Source organism: Amblyomma maculatum, chromosome 6, assembly GCF_055883805.1.
Source record: "Amblyomma maculatum isolate TAMU_Amacu chromosome 6, ASM5588380v1, whole genome shotgun sequence".
In the NCBI taxonomy this organism is placed as follows: Eukaryota; Metazoa; Arthropoda; class Arachnida; order Ixodida; family Ixodidae; genus Amblyomma; species Amblyomma maculatum.
The window spans coordinates 28,998,406-29,015,278 of record NC_139349.1 but is presented as its reverse complement, the minus strand read 5'-3'; the positions used below and the strand labels follow the sequence as shown (position 1 = coordinate 29,015,278).

Genomic DNA, 16,873 nt, shown 5'->3' with positions numbered 1-16,873 from the left:
GGATGTCCTAGGGAAGTCTGTAAGCGTCCGACAAAAAATCCCCAAAACATCCCAAATGAAACAAGAAGCGACTTCCTCAGGACGTCCCAATTAATACCGAGGTGGGACATGTTTGGAGTATTTTAGGAGCTTATTGGGACATTGTTTGGGAGATTTTCCTCTGGTTGTTATTCTAGGCACTGTCTTGTCGAGGCCTCGTAAGAAGCATGCAATTATATGAATCTCAGCTCATGTTGGTGTTATGAGCAGACTCAAGTTGCCATTTTAATTTGTATTAGCAATTAGGGCAGGGATGATTTGGGAAGAGAGGCAGAGTTGAATTTCAATGGGAAAACCACTATGCTTGAGGTGACCATTCTCAAAATTTCTAGTTATAATTATTTTGTGTTCAACTAACGATTCAAAACATATATAATCATATTTACCTAAAAGACATTTTACTTACTTGATAAACGCCCATGTGCAAAGCAATATTCGCGGCGTTGAACGCTGCATGCCGCAATCTGTACTATACACGTTTTCTGCATGTGCCTATAACACTGTCGCATACTATGCATAATAACCACACAGCGAAAACCTTGCGGTTCTTGGGAAATTACACACACAGAACTTACACACATATTCACACTTTGCAAAGAACAGAGGAGCCACAATTTTGAGATCACCACACTTCTCAAGCACTTCAATATATACTCCACAACAAAGGTGTCCTGATATGTGCAAGCTATACACTGCATATATACAAAGCTATATAAAATTATCTCTTGGATAGTTATATATTTTGTTAGCAGTACAGTTAACCAAAGTCGCATGTCACATCCTATTAACTGAGACTCTTCATTGCTTTGTTGACAATAAAAATAAAGCCATTAGTTAGAGCTGATTTGTGTTCTTCGGAGAAGTTGGGCGCCTCGTGCTAGTTGGGCTCCACGTTTAACTGTTGCAGTTTGCATACGCTCTTTTTGCGAACACGATTCCCATTGAACCATACCTCTCATATCATGGCAGGCTGCATATTTCGTGACCGCCTTTTATATATTTTGTAAAGGAACCAATTCCCATGCATCAGCTAATGCAGTTATGAGCTTACATTCGCTGTTCATATGCTCTGAAAAACCATGATGAACAATCAGTTGCAACCTCCGAACATAGCCTCTTGGAAAAGCGCAACTGAAATTTAGTTAGCAACTGTTGTCGTAGCAGGGACGGCGCTGATTTTTAGTTATAGTGATGATGCCTTTTGTTTTTGACATTTCAGGCGAATTTGTGTGGTTCTTGTTCACTAGCTTTCGTGCGACAGGGTGCACGATCCCTTACAACTGCCATGGAATGTGTTTAGTATGGTTTTATAAAAGGACAAGTAAATGGGACGTCCCACGGAGATTCTTCTTTGGAGGTTCGAACATAGCCCAGAAGGGAGCTAGCAGGGTCCTGCAGATTACCGTTAGGATCTGGGAGGTAGGGATTTAAACGGGACGTCCCTGGGAGTTGGTGTGTTGTCTGGGATTATGGTCCCTGGAAAAACCAGGGCCACAATCCCTTGCTGCCACTTTCCAGATTCATTATCACTGTATGGAGGCTTGCCGCATTCCCTGGTAGTTGTGTTTCAAAGCACAAGGTTGGAAATATATAGCAGATCCTATGCTTTCTATGCACCATTTCTCTTTATCTTATTCTCTTGGTTTGAAAAACACCAGTCAAGGTTACAACCGCTAGAAAAGCAAAATAAATGCAAGTCAATGACAGCAAAGCAAATTTGGAAATTTTTGCATTCATACAATTTTCACAGGTTCTACGACAACTGTTTTTCACACACCTCTTTCCCTCATATAAAATTCTACTTTACTTCAGCAAAACAATAACCCAAGCTGTGTAACATTTGCTAACTTCCTGCTACATGTACCAAAGCTTCCAGTCAAAAGAAAAACTGATCACATAGTACAGATAAAACAGGACTTATTTCGAACTATTGGTGGGTTTGGTTTATAGGGTTTGTCTCAAAGCAACATCTATAAGGGATGCCGTAGAGGACTTAAGGAATTTCGATCACCTTCTGTTCATTAATGTGCTTTGAAATCATACAGCACACTATTTTGCCATGAGACCTTCCTCTAGCCAACTATCGAGCAACAGTAAACTACAGGTAGCATCGCAAGCAACATAATGTGGTGCTATCTACATTTGTAGTCTTCATACAAGAGCATAGAGGTTTTTAGCTCTCTGTATCAAACAATGAGCTAATCTCATGAGGCAGAAGAGCAGCTACAAAAAAATATGTGCACAAAGTTCAGGTGCTGTCAGACTGCAGAAAATTTAATAGCTGTACACAGGAGGTTCCCCAATGTAACACTACCATTGTAGCATGCTGAAACTGAAGGGAAAAAAATTGTGAACCTTTCCCTCCAGTGTTATTGCTGAACATTATTTGCTTGATAACACTTAATGCCTGTGCAGCTATGCCATTTACTACTTACCTTTAGATGGACCCTCACTAGGCAACAAGCTGAGCTTTGCAAATATTTTCTTCATCTATTTACTTGTGTCGAGTTTCACGGTGCATAAGCAGCTGAAGCTACCGTGCGCCAAGCCTGTTGTTACTGATGAAGAGTGGTCAAATTTGTAGTTACATGCACTCTGGACATCGATAACTTGAAAAACACTTCATTGAAAACGCATATAATCTTTTCTTTATGTGGTCCCAACTATCAGAAATCCACTAAAGGCACTCTAAATCTTGAACAGTTGCTATTTGAAATGAATGCTCAAGAAAACCAAAAGGTAATGAATTACTTAGCAGCAAGGTGAATAAGTACTTGCACATTTAGAGAAATTTGTGAGGCAGATGGCTCTATTTTTGTGTGTGCAGAGATGTTCACGTTTTAATCCAAAGCTGACTACTCCTTACAAGATAAAAAGTTAACTAGTATGGTTCCAGCGCAGTACACTATTAAAGCCAGCAAAAAACAAACAGGAGACATGATGGACGACACGATGCACTGCTAACAATAACGTTTATTATGCCACACTTCAGAAACATACGAGCTGATACAAAGAAAGTCATGAAGGAAAAAAAAAACCCACAGCTTTTCATTTTACAATTACTGCAGCAGTTAAGCATTAATGGTAAGCCACGGTGAGCTGGTGCAGAGTGCATCAACAGCCATGACATCCAGCAAATGGAGAAATGGGGTTAAGCTGCACGTATCATTAATTGATGGAACAATTGGACAACGGGCAGAGTGCTCCCATTCTGATCAATAGAAACTGGCATGCAAAAAGAATCTCCAGGTATCATATAACCATGCTTTTCATTTCATTTTCCTGCCTGTACTGTTGATATATAACTGAAAGCGAAACAGATTTTCCGAGCAACCAGTCCGCTGTCAGCTAGAAGAAAGCAGTACGTATGAATCCAGCATACTTTGCTAAAGAGAATGTGTCCATTCCTTCTCGTTTTCATGCTAAGTTATTTAAAACCGGCTCGTAAATCACGAATAACACACCAAAAAGCTGGCCTCCAAATTCTCCAGAGGCCTGCAACTCCTCTATAGAGACACCTCAAGTTGTGGGTGCAGCACTCAGGGCCATCCTCTGTAGACGCCGCACAAGTGCCTCGCAGAACTTTGACCGACACTTCAGTTGTTCGGCACAGTCAGTCAGAACAGCACGTGCATCTGGTCCAAGAGGGGTCTTGCGCTGTCCCCGCCACAGAAGGTAGACGGTGCGCTCGAGTAGTTCCGTGTGCTGCGCCTCATCGTCACTGGTGGCCCACCGGCGCAGCAAACGTGCCAGCAGTGCCTCGTCCGAGCGTGGATCATCTGAGCGAGGATCATCCTCTCCACAGGCCAGCACCAGCAATGGCAGAGCGAGCAGTGGTTTATCCCTAGCTGCAGCCAAGAGTGCTAGCGCCTGTTCCCGCAGTGCTGGGGGTGGTGGCCGTCCGAGGCGGGCCACCAGCTGGGCAGCTAGAGGGTCTTCCCGAATCAGCAGCTCTGCCAAAGGCTCCCGGTGTGTGACAAGCAGTGGCGCCCCCCAGCGAGGACCCAGGGTGGCTGCCAATGCCAGCAACAGTCGCAGTGCCGACTTGCTCTCACCCGTTATGGGACCTTCGGCCCTGAGGAACTGCGGTGACAAAAGTTGCGACTCTAGGCCGGCTTCCAGGAGTGCACGGGCACCGCCTGATGCTGCGAGGCGAGCTAGCAATGCGAGTCGGGCTTCACGCACGTGCGGCTGAGTGGATGGGCTCGCAGCCGCCAGATGGAGCAGGAGTCCGCTTCGGACCAAGTGTTCCAGCCAGGAGCTGGCATCCAGTGAGACCAGGGCATCCAACACACAAAGTGCCATCATCTGCGTCACCTGCACACACACACTGCACTGCTCTAATTTCAAGGTGCGTGTGCTCCGACAGCAGTGACAACTACTGATTCAAAGTACACATTGTGCATGTGCCTGTGTTGTACTATTCAAGCTGTAATGGTCAACTCCAGAAGTAACATGATTATGAGCAGGTAAATGCTAAAGCCAACACCCGTTTACGTGCTTCCCGCCTAATATTTACATCTTGTTTGACAAAGCAAGAGGCAACAGGATTGGTATTTTCGAAGTTATTGCTCTCTGACTGCCCTAATGATCGACAAAGAACCAACGTTTTGTGTTCGGCAATTCTCAATCTGCGTCGCAGGTGACCAGGTAATGCCACATATCAAAGGTAAATGCTTTATGACCTTGGGCAGTGCCACACCCGCCGACTCTACTAGCTGCAAATGGCATATAGGCATCCACGAAGACCAGAGACCAGGAGATCTCACAGCAGCTCAGGCAAGCTATTACTGTAACTTCACTGCTGCGGGTATAGAAAAGTCTGAGAGCGAGAGAGTATAGATGTACACATATACCCATTTTTGATGGAACACGTTTCATGATACTAACCCTGAATATGATAATTCTATAACAGATATACTAGCAGACTCATTCTATGAATTTACGGCACTGAGCTCGAAGTGTGATGTCAGTGATCAAAGTGAGTTCTTTGAAAAAGTGGTTAAATTATGTAGCCACCGGTTTTACCCCTCAAACAAAAAAAAAAGAAAAAGCATGAATACTAAGATTAAATGGATTACGCTGTGTTTGTAGGCTAGCATGCCCGAAGGCTCCAATCACCCTGCCAGCCTCCACTCGATCCATTCATGCTAAAAACAAGCTACGTATGAAAATGAGCTCTATGAAAAATTTCCTTTATTGCGTAGAACTGCAGCACGTACTCAAGACTCAGACAGGTTTTGGAGATCTATTCTACCTGTTAGCACATTGCACAATTCGCTTACAATTGATGATGTCCCAAACACCAATCCCCTAAATGTTGCCACTGCCTTCAAATATTTACTTTCAGTCTATTTCCTGCAGAGTCTGGACAACCTTGAGGGTACTCGTTTTGATTTACTTGAGACTTATAAACCCATGAACGACATCACAATTACGCTAGGTGAAGTGTTAAATCCGATCTTAACTTGGACACATGAAAAGCTATTGGCCTTGATTAGTATATCAAATTCTTTTCTGGTTCACTACTTGTTATGGACATCTTGCTACTTTACAGTTATCTTTTCAAAAATTATTTTTGTCTTCTATAATGCCCCCCTCTTGGAAGTTAGCTAGAACACTAACTATGTATACGTAAATCCGGTGACAAGCATAACTTGCGTAATTGCAGACACCACAGTCTTTTTGTAAACCCTTGGAGCATATCACACATAAGCACATAATGGCACTTCTTAAATCTAATAACATAATATCCAATATTCAATATGGTTTCAGACAAGGATTTAGCACAGTAGCACAACTGATGGAGTTCATGCATGACATATCTCAATGCCTTGATCTCAGAGGCCAAGTTGATGCCATATTTATAGATTTGTCTCAAGCATTCAACACTGCCTCACCTTAAACTTTAAAAAAAGCTAAAATAGATCCTCAATAATGCTCGTCCAGTTAAGTGGATTTCCAGCTCCCTCACAATATTCACAGTTTGTTTCCTTTAACAACGCCGAACCCTCTGTGATTGATGTAACTTCTTGTGTTCCCAAAAACTCCGTTATCGGCCCTCTACTCTCTTCTTTCTTTATATATATATATGTATAAATGACCTTCCGTGTAACATCACATCTCAGGTATTCCTCTACGCATGGGCTGTGCAGTGAAGCCTCCTCACACCACGATGGGGGTGTTTTGTGAAGAAGGACATTCTCTTTTATGGAAAAGGCCTTCCCGACAATGTGCACAAGGCCTAACGAAACCGAAAAAAAAAAACTTTCTTACTTCGGTTTTATCTCAAAGGCAGACATCCATCGCACAGGTGTTAATCAGATAAATTTACTATGACGCAAATGGTTTTCAGCAGTTTATTCAGTCCCATTTGATAATTCGGGCTTTGAGTTCCCTTGAAGGTCAAATTAACAAAGGTTTATATTGCATTGAGCAGCAATTTGATAGATCCACCTGGTCTAACGAAGGTCCTTCCTGTGTAAAAAAACTGGTACACGAAATCTTGTATAAGATTTATACTAGATATTTCGGCAGGGTATACAGTTCAAAGCTATTCTAGGTTAACTTTGTTTGCAAATACCATGTGAATTCTGAAATAAACAAAACAGTATTTCCTATTTTTTAAGTTTCTATTTTTGCACTCGAACCCCACCACCAGTGGGGCTGCATTTCGATGGAAGCAAAACAGAGTGGCGTCCGTGTGCTGTGTGATGTCAGTGCATGTTCTATAGCAGATCCCCAGGTGGTTGACGTTATTACACAGCCCTTCACTACCCAGCACCTCTTTCTCTCTTTCCGCTTTCACTCCCACCTTCCTCTCTTCTCTTATGGTGCGGGTCAGGCGTCCATAAAAACAAGTGTAACAGATACTGCAACTCTCCTTTCCTATAAGCAATTATTATTATTATTATTATTATTTTCACTGATCAGATATTTGATTCAATATTCAAATGCATTTTTGTCTCATATTCATATTCGATTCATATTCTAAAATTTCATTATTCATGCTGGCGATAAAACGGCATTTCTCAATTAAGTGCAGAAATATGTCATCAGCCACAGGTGTGTGATTTCATGAGTGGTGGTGCAATGGCGTGCACAATTTCGCATCTTATAAAACCTTTTTTTTTTTTTTTTTTTACTGAACATTGATTGTCGCTCCCTGCGGCTGCTTCCAGTCGCGGCGGGATCCTCTCAGACTTAGCTTCTTCCTGGTACTTGCTACAATTCCACAGCATGTGTGCGAAGCCGGCCGTCTCCGTTCGGCAGACTCTGCATTTGTCTGTCGGGTGCGTCTCGGGATACCTTCTATGCATCAGCGACGGGCTGGGGAGTGAGCCCGTCTGTAGCTGTCTGAATAAAACGGCTTGCTCTCGACTGAGCCCCGAGCAAGAGGGTGGAAGAGTTCTGCGAGCTAGGCGGAACACCTTGGTTATTTCGTTGTAGTCGGTCATTCGGTCTTTGGTGCTGAACCACAGCGGCCAGTCGGCCGCAGGGAGCGACAATCAAGAGGAACAACTCTGGGCCATCCAGCGGGTCATCAAGGCGCTAGTCTGGCAGGGAACCAGCGAGCCGGCCACGGCGAGCGGGGACCCAGGCCGCGCGGCCGGTGCCCAGAGGACAACGTAGGCCCCGTCCGGAGCGCGCGCGTTCTACTGCAGGCCCCGAATAAATGTTTTACCAATCCAATACTGAACATTGAAACTGTGGAAATAGCAATACTTTAAATGTGAAGCAAATTGGAATATCGAAAACTGCATGCAAATTGAACAGAATTTTTTTATAGAGATGAAAGCTTTTTCAAACGATGTCCAGAAATTAGCGAATTCATTACAGGCATGCAAATAAATTTTTGCATGCAAAGCGAATCTTTTTGAAAATTAGTACCAATAGCTGAAAATAAAGAAAAATGTTTCCCACAAAACGCAGCTATAAAAACTAACAGAGATGGTGAAGAAATGCTTCCAAACATCATCAGCATAATCTGTTATACCTGTAAAGCCTACCAGGCATTGAATGGGAAAGCAGGGAATCATATAGTAGTAATACTTGCGTACAATTATTTGCTAACAATTGCTGTCAGTGGAAAAAAGTCTAATGGTACCATAGTATGACTTATTGGTCGCATGGAAAAGACGGCTCAGTGCCCTCATGAAGCATTGCCTCTCCTTACTGGAGGAGTGACATCAGTGGTCGATTGAGCAATTTCAGTTTGGCGACCAAGTAGTGTTCTAAACAGGCAGTAGTACCTCGTGGGAGGTGGTGGCGTCCCGACAGAGCAGCTCGTGCAGGGGCTGTGCACAGGACCGCACGAGCTGTGTAAGGGCGGCCCTCTCGCCACTGCCCCTCCAGCCCAGCAGCAGGTGCAGCAGGCCCGCATAGAGGTGGGTGCGCAACCGCTGCTGCCCACTACCAGACACCACCAGGCTATGGAGCAGAGAACGGGTCAGCGCCAGCACAGACGGTGGAGACACCTGCAACACAGGCATCAGGGGGGACACTTGAACTCTGCCTTAAGGGCGGTCCTCTCCACTCAATCACTGGCACACAGTCCTAAGATACCAACTTTATGTGAAAAGCCACACAACATACAGCGTGTTGCACAATTACATGTGTGCCGCAGAATGCTTCTCTTAGCGAAACCACTGAATCCTTGCAAATCAAATTTTGCACAAAAATGGCATTTGTTCAGTATTTTTAATGCCAAATTTGTTTGGGGCACTTGCCTGATCCGATCAGAAGAAGCCGAATGTTCTTATCGTATGCGACGGGGGCAAAGCAAGACATGCCGCTGCACCAGCGACGGCACTGGTAGTGCCATCTGGTGCTGTTTGCAACAACCTTCCGCCAAACAGCGCCTCTCCTTTCATACTGACAGAGTTGCTACAAACGGCACCAGACAGTGCCACCAATGTTATCGCTGGGAAAGTGGCATGACTTGCTTTGCCCCCGCAACATACGATGGGAACATTCAACTTATTCTGATCAAATCAGGCAAGGGACTCAAGCAAATTTGGTATTTAAAAATACTGACGAACAAATAGCATTTCTGTGCGAAATTTGAGGTGCAAGAATTGAGCGGTTTAGCTGAGAGAAGCCTTCTATGACACGCATGTAATTGTGCAACGCGCTGTACATATCAACAAACCCCCTTCTTGTTTAACATGAGGACTGTGGACTGTTTCAAATTCCTGCACGAAGTCCTCTGGCTGCGACGTTATGACTTTGCCGACCATCGGGATCCCACACAAAATTTCACTTAGGCCAACGCCACCAGCTTTTCTGTGACACAAGCTCCTTAGCACTGCCACGTTCAAACACTAAGCGTGCTTCACTCTTCCCTGCATGAATCTCTTCTAAACATGACCACTTGCACTGGCGCAATGTTCACTGAAGTGCCACATGAGCATGCTGGCAAAGCTTGAAGCAACTGACGACACACAGCACTCAAAAGAGCATGTTATCTGTCAGGGCTTGTGCGAACATTTGAGAGAACCAGAAAATACTGTCGAGGAAAAATGACGTGCTCGTGCTCTGCTCGTCCATGGAACGTGAAGAAGACGAAGTGTGTTGTTTGTGCTGGGTGCCACTGGCCTAGAGTTGTTCGGCTGTGCTGCTGTCAGTTATCCCTCTGTAAATACCTGTAAATACATCCACACTTTGTGTGCGCATATTTACGTTGCAATATCTATTACCTAGTTCGACCTGATTATCTGACCCAGCTGACTCTTTCGGAAGAGTTCAAAAAAAAAAAGAGGCAGGCAATTCTGAGATGTCTTGGGAAAAAAAGTTTTTTTTTTTTTTTTTACAAATGCAGTGTTTAATCAACCCTGCTGTAACGTATATCAAGCTATTTAAACAATAATATTTACGTTAAGTATTATACAACACATAAAAAATACCCTTTAGTGCAAACTTTCAGGAGTAAAATTTATAAACAACTGAACCATGAACATAAAATAAATGATAATAACAAATTTTCTGAACATACAAAATGTGGAAGAACACCTCTTTTCTTACTTCCAAACATATCGCTTGCACACGTTTGAGTTTATTTTGGCATTATCTCTTGTTGAAAAAAAGCACGCAAAAGTGAACAAAGGCACAAATATCAAAATAAAATATTGAAATACAGTTAAACCTTGATATAATGCAGTCGTAAAAATCAGCAGTTTACTTCGTTGTAACGAAATTTTGTTGCATCGAAATTCCGTGCCTAGCATGCAGAACACTACAAAAGCACTTGCCAGTTGTAAGGACTTCCTCTGAAGGTGTTCTGTAACCTTCTTTTGCATCTGCTTAGCAATCAGAGATGGCTTCACACTGTGTTCATAGGCCCACAGGGATTGTATCGCTTCTTGCTGTCCTGTTAAACTCGCACAGCGCTGCAACACGTCAACTGCGTCAAGCATTCCACGGTTGATTGGGGCTTCGCCGTCTTCAGCGTCAGTGTCACTGCTTGGGTCCTCCTGTCTGTTTCCCTGCAGATCTTGCACGATGGAGTCATCTGTCACTTTCTCGGTTGCAACAACGCAATTGTCGGCGTAGAGGAAGTCCTCCAAAACGACACCGTCAGGAACAGCCCCATCACTTTCCAGGCATCTCCATGCTTCTTCGAGGCTGGCCTGATCATCTCCCTCGCCGTGTCCAAGTGCATGGGCAGCGAACGGAGTTCCTTCATTGGCCTCGGCGCTATGGCGTTCTTCAGGGGCACTCGTTCCAGCCGCAACGTTTTCAAACCCGGCCTTCCGGAAACAGTTCTGAATCACATCCTTTGACGTCACCTTCCAGGATGCAGCGAACACCTCCAAAGCTTGAAAAATGTCCACCTTGGTGGGGCGTTTCAAGTGGAGATTGAGCAGTAGCTTGGCGATCAACCGACGACGATACGTGCACTTCACACTGTTTAGTACTCCCTGGTCGAGCGGCTGAATCAGCGAAGTAGAGTTCGGCAGAAAAAACTGCAGCTCGACATTTTCCAGCTCCACGTTGCCGACGTGATAGGTGGGACAATCGTCCATCAAAAGGCAAACACTGCGGCCGTCACGCTCCATTTCCTTGTCAAACACCCGGAGTCAGTCATGGAAGATGCCACGGGACACCTACGTCTTCTTGTTTGAAGTGTACTCAACTTCCAGCTTCCGATCGTTCTTAAAATATTGCAGCTTCTTACTTTTGGCAATCTCAAGCGGCACCCGCTTGTCAGTGGCATCCATATTTACAAGAGCTGTGATTCGCAGCTTACTCTGCTTCCCGCCGTGACAGAGATCCCCTTTTAGTGCTAGAGTCCGATATGGTAGCCTTTCATAAAAGAATCCAGTTTCATCCGCATTGTACACCTCTGTTGGCTGGTACCTCGTCAGCATTCTTGGCATTTCTTTCTCCAGCCAAGTAGCGGCTTCAGGCGCATCAGCCGACGTCAACTCCCCACAGAGCACGTCCGACAATCCTGTAACGGGACTTGAAACGGTGGAGTCAACCACTGCTATCCTTGAAGGCGTCCTTATCAAGCAGGCAACCGAAGCCCTTTGCTTTCTGCTGCAAAATTGTCCCACTCACTGGCAAATTCTGTGCTCTGGCATCCATAAACCACGAGAACACAACCTTGTCCACATCTTCGTAGGTAGTCGTCCTCAATCGCTTACGCTCGGTGCTCGTGACACACTTTGCAGAGCTGAGTATGGAGTCGTTGGCCTTCAAGATTGTTGAGAGCATATTCTAAGATATGGTGAATCGAACCGCGACGTCTTTCTTATATGGTGAATCGAACCGCGACGTCTTTCTTCTTCTTGCCTTTCGAAACGGCTTTCAGAATTGCTGCTTTTTGCTCGAGTGAAAGCGCTTTCCGCTTACAACCACTCATGGCAGCAACGAATGCGGGAAATCAAAGCGAAGGAGAGTCGTAGAAGAGAATCGATGAACCAAGCAGAAAGCAGCGCACAAACAGCGACTGCGGCAACGCACGCGAGAAACCAAAGTGAAGGAGAGTCGGAATCAGCAAACCGAGCGGCAAGCAGTGCACAAACGACGACTGCGGAAGCGGCGGCCGCGTGAGAGCCGTACGAGAAAGGGCCAATGACAGACAAGCGTGCACGCTGATGCATCAGCCTTCGCAGTCACAGGGAAGAGGTTCTTTGGATCGCAGCAGAAGAGTGAGCAGAGCAAGAAAGGGGGGCAGGGGCTTTCTTCCATTTGTGACGAAGCAAAAAGACAGAGGGAGAAAAAAAAGAAAAAGCAGGAAGCGGGGGCGCAGATACTCTAGCGGCTTATCGGTTATCTCTTGCTTGTAGGGAGCGAATGCCGTGCGCCCGGGGAGGCCCGTCTGCATCGGTTATTAAAGTCTCGCACGCTGGCAACACTTTCCCTTTTGCCGTCGTCGCCTCTGCAAAACTTTTGTCCTTCCAAGTGAAATTTATTTGTCTGAAGACTTCGTTGTAATGAAACTACAGAAACATTTTCTTCGTTATATCGAGATAAAATATACATGGTTTCCAATGGGCATTATGTTATGTATTCCTTGTAACTTCGTTATATCGAGGATTTTGTTATACCGAAGTTCGTTATACCGAGATTTAACTGTAAAAACAATTCAAACTATAAATATATGCTACACTGTCTCTTCTCTAAGGTATAAAATTTGGAGCACATATATGAAAATTTCTTCTGTTCGCTGTTCGGAAAGGGTGGTCACCATTCAGTTACCGCACCGGTTGTCGAGAGTCTGATGAACCCTTTCTCCCAAATGCCCTAACAAAACACAATGAAGCTAAATATCAAGGAACTAATATGTTATGCATTAAGCCCATTTTGAAAATGCGTCATTCCTATAACAGAATTGCTGAATTGCTGGAAATTTTCGTTTCTTAACTCTCTTTAACTCGGCTCTTAGCACAGTTCACAGTTCTTGCACATTTTTTTTAAATTTTCGTGGCTTGTGGCTGCCACATTTTTACTAAGAACGAAAATCTGCTCTGGGAGCTTTTCTCTGAAAGCTAGATGTTCAAGCCCAACTCAATGCTGATGAAAAAGCATCACACTTCTCGAAGCTGTTGACAACCCACATCATGTGGCAGAGCTTTTCTTGTTGCCAGAACTCAAGAGCGAGCTGAAATCGAAAGTATCTTTCCTTGGGCCACTTGTGAAAGTCCCAGGCAGATATTTGCAGATTTATTATCTGAGCTGAAGTCAAAACTTTTAAAGTCGTCTTCAGACTCTACGTTATTTACATTAAAAAAAAAAAAAACTGCAGCAACCGCAGTAAAATCACACGAATGGCACTGAACTGGTAGCGCCTCCTTACATGAGGACAATGGACAACACGAATTTTGCTGATGTTTGTGACCACCTTGCTCCAAATAAGTATGTATGTCACCACCTGCGGAAAAAGGTGAACCACATGGAAACCGAAACTACAGTTGTCATACTATTTGCCCAGATGGAATACGTGTTCGAACACATGAAATTTCCATTTGGAAATGTGTCAAAAACAGTCATTCATATATGAACGATGGCCTAAGGAGCAGTCTCAAAAAAAGTTAAACCTCCACGTAACGAACCTTCACACAGCGAATTCCTAGACATTGCGAAGTTTCTCAATTCCAACGCCTTGAATTTTGCACCTTGCGTACCATAAAATTTCATCCCTAAGGGAACACGATTGTTTCTATGAGGATGCCTTATGAAAACAAATAAAGTGTACATCTCATATTTGACAGTGCAGAACATCAATCAAGTGCTGCGTTTTGCAGCGCTTATAAAGCGTTGATTATTTCGAGCATATAACAAAATGACTATAATACGAAGTACACAGCTTATGCAATGTGATCGCCAACTTCCAAAACACATTTCCTCTCCTGTCATGTTTTGTTGTTACCAACTGTCTGCTTCAGAGAGAATATGTTATCAACAAACTTTATAACCTTATTCAAGCTTGCTTTCCAGAAAAACCATTAAGTAAACAGATTTTTTTTTAAGCCACACCATAGCCACACATTCACCACAAGCACTCTGCACATGGCAAAAGGGAGCAGAAATGCGGCAGTGCAAGGAGAACGAGTGCCCCAGTGTTTCCAGTTTCGATTTCTTGGCTATAGATGGTGCTCCCAATCATGAACGGTAGTGCTATTGCACAATGCTTAGGGGAGCCTACTGCTTTTGCACATCAGCAGTGGAGATAGTGCAGAGCACCCACGAAGCGAGGCGAAGAGTCTCATTTCCACAAGGGCCGGCGCAGTGGTGCACTGGTTAGGGCGCTCGACTGCTATGCCCAAGTATGAGAGATTGAATCCTGGTCTCAGCGGCCGCTCTTTGATAGAGGCGAAAAGCAAGGCGCCTGTGTGCTGTGCGATGTCAGTGCACGTTAAAGAACCTCAGGTGGTCGAAATATCCGAAGCCGTTGACTACAGCGTCTCTCATAGCCCGAGCCGCTTTGGGACATTGAACCCCACAAACTACACCAAGCTACTTCCGGAGGGACACTGGTGGGTAGATTGAAAACGGAAAAATTGACAGATGCTTTCCCTGTCAGTGGCAACGCAACCACGTGCACTCTCCTCTAGCTGCCCCCCGGCAATGGTGCTTCTGGCAGCCTCAGACTCTTCCCGCCATCCCAACTTTTCCCGCCCTACTCAGAGCCACATCATGCGAGCCGCAGCAGAGAGGCTGCTGCCATCACCGCAATCTCAAAACGTTTTATTGCTTCTATAACTTCGAGTAATGTGGATCTACTGTAGGCAACTTCAAAGTGATTCCCCGACTTTTATTTCTTGGTTTGTTTCCAATTCTGCATTTTCTTTTCGAGTTTCATGCCATAACTGCATATAACGAAAAATAACACTTTTTCGATTTCATTTTAACAGGTAACTAGTATTTGAAAAACAAAAGATTCATCAAGAGTGAATAAAATTCTTGGATTGCTAGCTTTTCGAGGTTTTGAGAATCTGAAGTGCGCTCTTTTCAAATTCTGTAGTGCTTTAAAAGCTTGGTGCAATTCTCATGCCTGCATGTAGCGATCCAATGTCCTATTCTCTCTCTCTCCTCTCCACGCACATAGTGCTATCGGTGCCATTCCTTTCATTTGCACCACTCGCCTATGGCCTTACTGGCCCGAGTGAACGTTCTCACTGCCCAATGCTGCATGACATCAATTACCGTATGCATCAGGCTGCAGTGACCACAAGCTTTGGTTGAATTGACCAAATACCGGAAAAAAACGAATATTAAGTTTGCAATTTCCACACTAAACATTATATTATTTAAATAACCATGTGACAGCACATGCCAAGAGATTATAGATGCAGAGCATTTTGCATTCATCACCACCTTAGTTTATGCAGCACGTATTTACATACTTGATTGCATGTACTCTTTTCAGCGATAAAGCTTTCGGCCCACGAAAGAGACTCATTGTCCAGGTACTTTTCTATCAGCCCTTTCTACTGCTTGCAGTCTATAACACTCACGTTCTTATTAAATAAGTACAACCATTAGTCAGAGTACAACAAACAAACAAGTCCACTACTTCAATTCCAGATGCCAGTCATGCCCTTGCCACTGCAGCACCCACCCACCTGATCGGCAGCTGTGAGGCTCCGCTGGCGCAAAGCAGTTACGACGAGGAGCAGCAACTCAGCTGCTGGGCTCTGCTCGCTCAGGGGTCGGGAAGGGAGAAGAATTTCGTGGGCCAGCTCCAGCAACAGCTGTGCATCCAGCAAGGATGCCCAGCACACCACCAGCACCGAGGCCAGCTGCTGCCAAGCGCTAAATGCTTGGCGTGCAACGTAGGCACGCTCGCGCTCTGCATTGCGTTCTAATGCGGCCTGCAGCACGACCTTCATCTGCAGAGAGAAAGAACACCCACACTGACTCAGTACACTGCAGCTTGCCCACGAAAAAAAGTAGACGCCCGCCAGATGCTACGTCGACAATCAAAGGCGAAAGCACCTCAGCTTTGGCAGCCATTTTCATTGAAACTGAATGGATCACCAAACTCAGCAGGCATCTTTGGATGCGCGAAAATAAGCAATCTGGCATCCTTATGCCACTCACGCTACAAAAATGAATTCTCAAGTTTGTACCTTTATTTTGAAAAAACTTTACTGAAGTGAATCCACACTGCAAAAAAGTGCCTGAGGTTTAACCCTGCCAAACTTAGACGAAGCGAAAGCGTGGTTTTGTTTTGTTTAGGCTTAGGTTTAGACATGGGCAGAGATGGTTTTTGCAGCGATTAAATTGGTGAGACTATGGTGTCCAGGATGCTATCAACTACAAGAGGGAACATGTGGTGCCGTATCTGTTGTCAAAGGTCAAGGGCCAAATGGTAATACACCATAGGTGGTACCAAGGTTAAGCCATATAGCCATACTCTGGCCTCTGACTCATTGAAGTTCAAGCAGCCAAACAAAATGACCTTGTCTGATACACGGCCTAGTGAAGTCAGAAAAGGTCTCCATAAGGAAAGAGACTGCCTTATTTTATATGGCTGGCTGCTGAAGAGGTTTCAGGAATTCTATGTTTAGCAGAGTTTGAATGTATCAGGAGGTAAAGATGAATCATGGAGATGAATCAAAGATGGATCATTAAATTATTATCTAAATTGGGAAAGATATTACAATATATGAATCTCATTGAGTAGCATTATAAAGACTGAACAGATAAAATTCCTACCATCCCGGATGCTTAAGTATCAAGTTTTTGTCAAGACCTCATATCTAGGGATATTCGATGTTTCAAATACCTAGTTTGAAAAAAATGATTAACCACTCTCCCCCCAATTCACACTGAACGCTTACTTAAAGGAGCAAAGACATCAAATTTTGGTTGTATGCTTCCA

The 16,873-nt window shown here is 44.4% G+C and overlaps 1 protein-coding gene across 1 annotated transcript in view; it reads right to left on the bottom strand.

The window, feature by feature from the left end:
- Positions 1–2,994: 2,994 nt before the first annotated feature.
- Positions 2,995–16,873, bottom strand: part of Nup205 (nuclear pore complex protein Nup205) — a 28,195-nt gene continuing 14,316 nt past the window's right edge. Inside the window, exons 4-6 of the mRNA XM_084606271.1 lie at positions 15,612–15,878; positions 8,292–8,516; positions 2,995–4,356 (exon numbers count right to left, since the gene is read on the bottom strand). Coding sequence (XP_084462397.1) covers positions 3,559–4,356; positions 8,292–8,516; positions 15,612–15,878 — 1,290 coding nt within the window. The 3' untranslated portion in view covers positions 2,995–3,558. The remainder of the gene's footprint in view (positions 4,357–8,291; positions 8,517–15,611; positions 15,879–16,873) is intronic.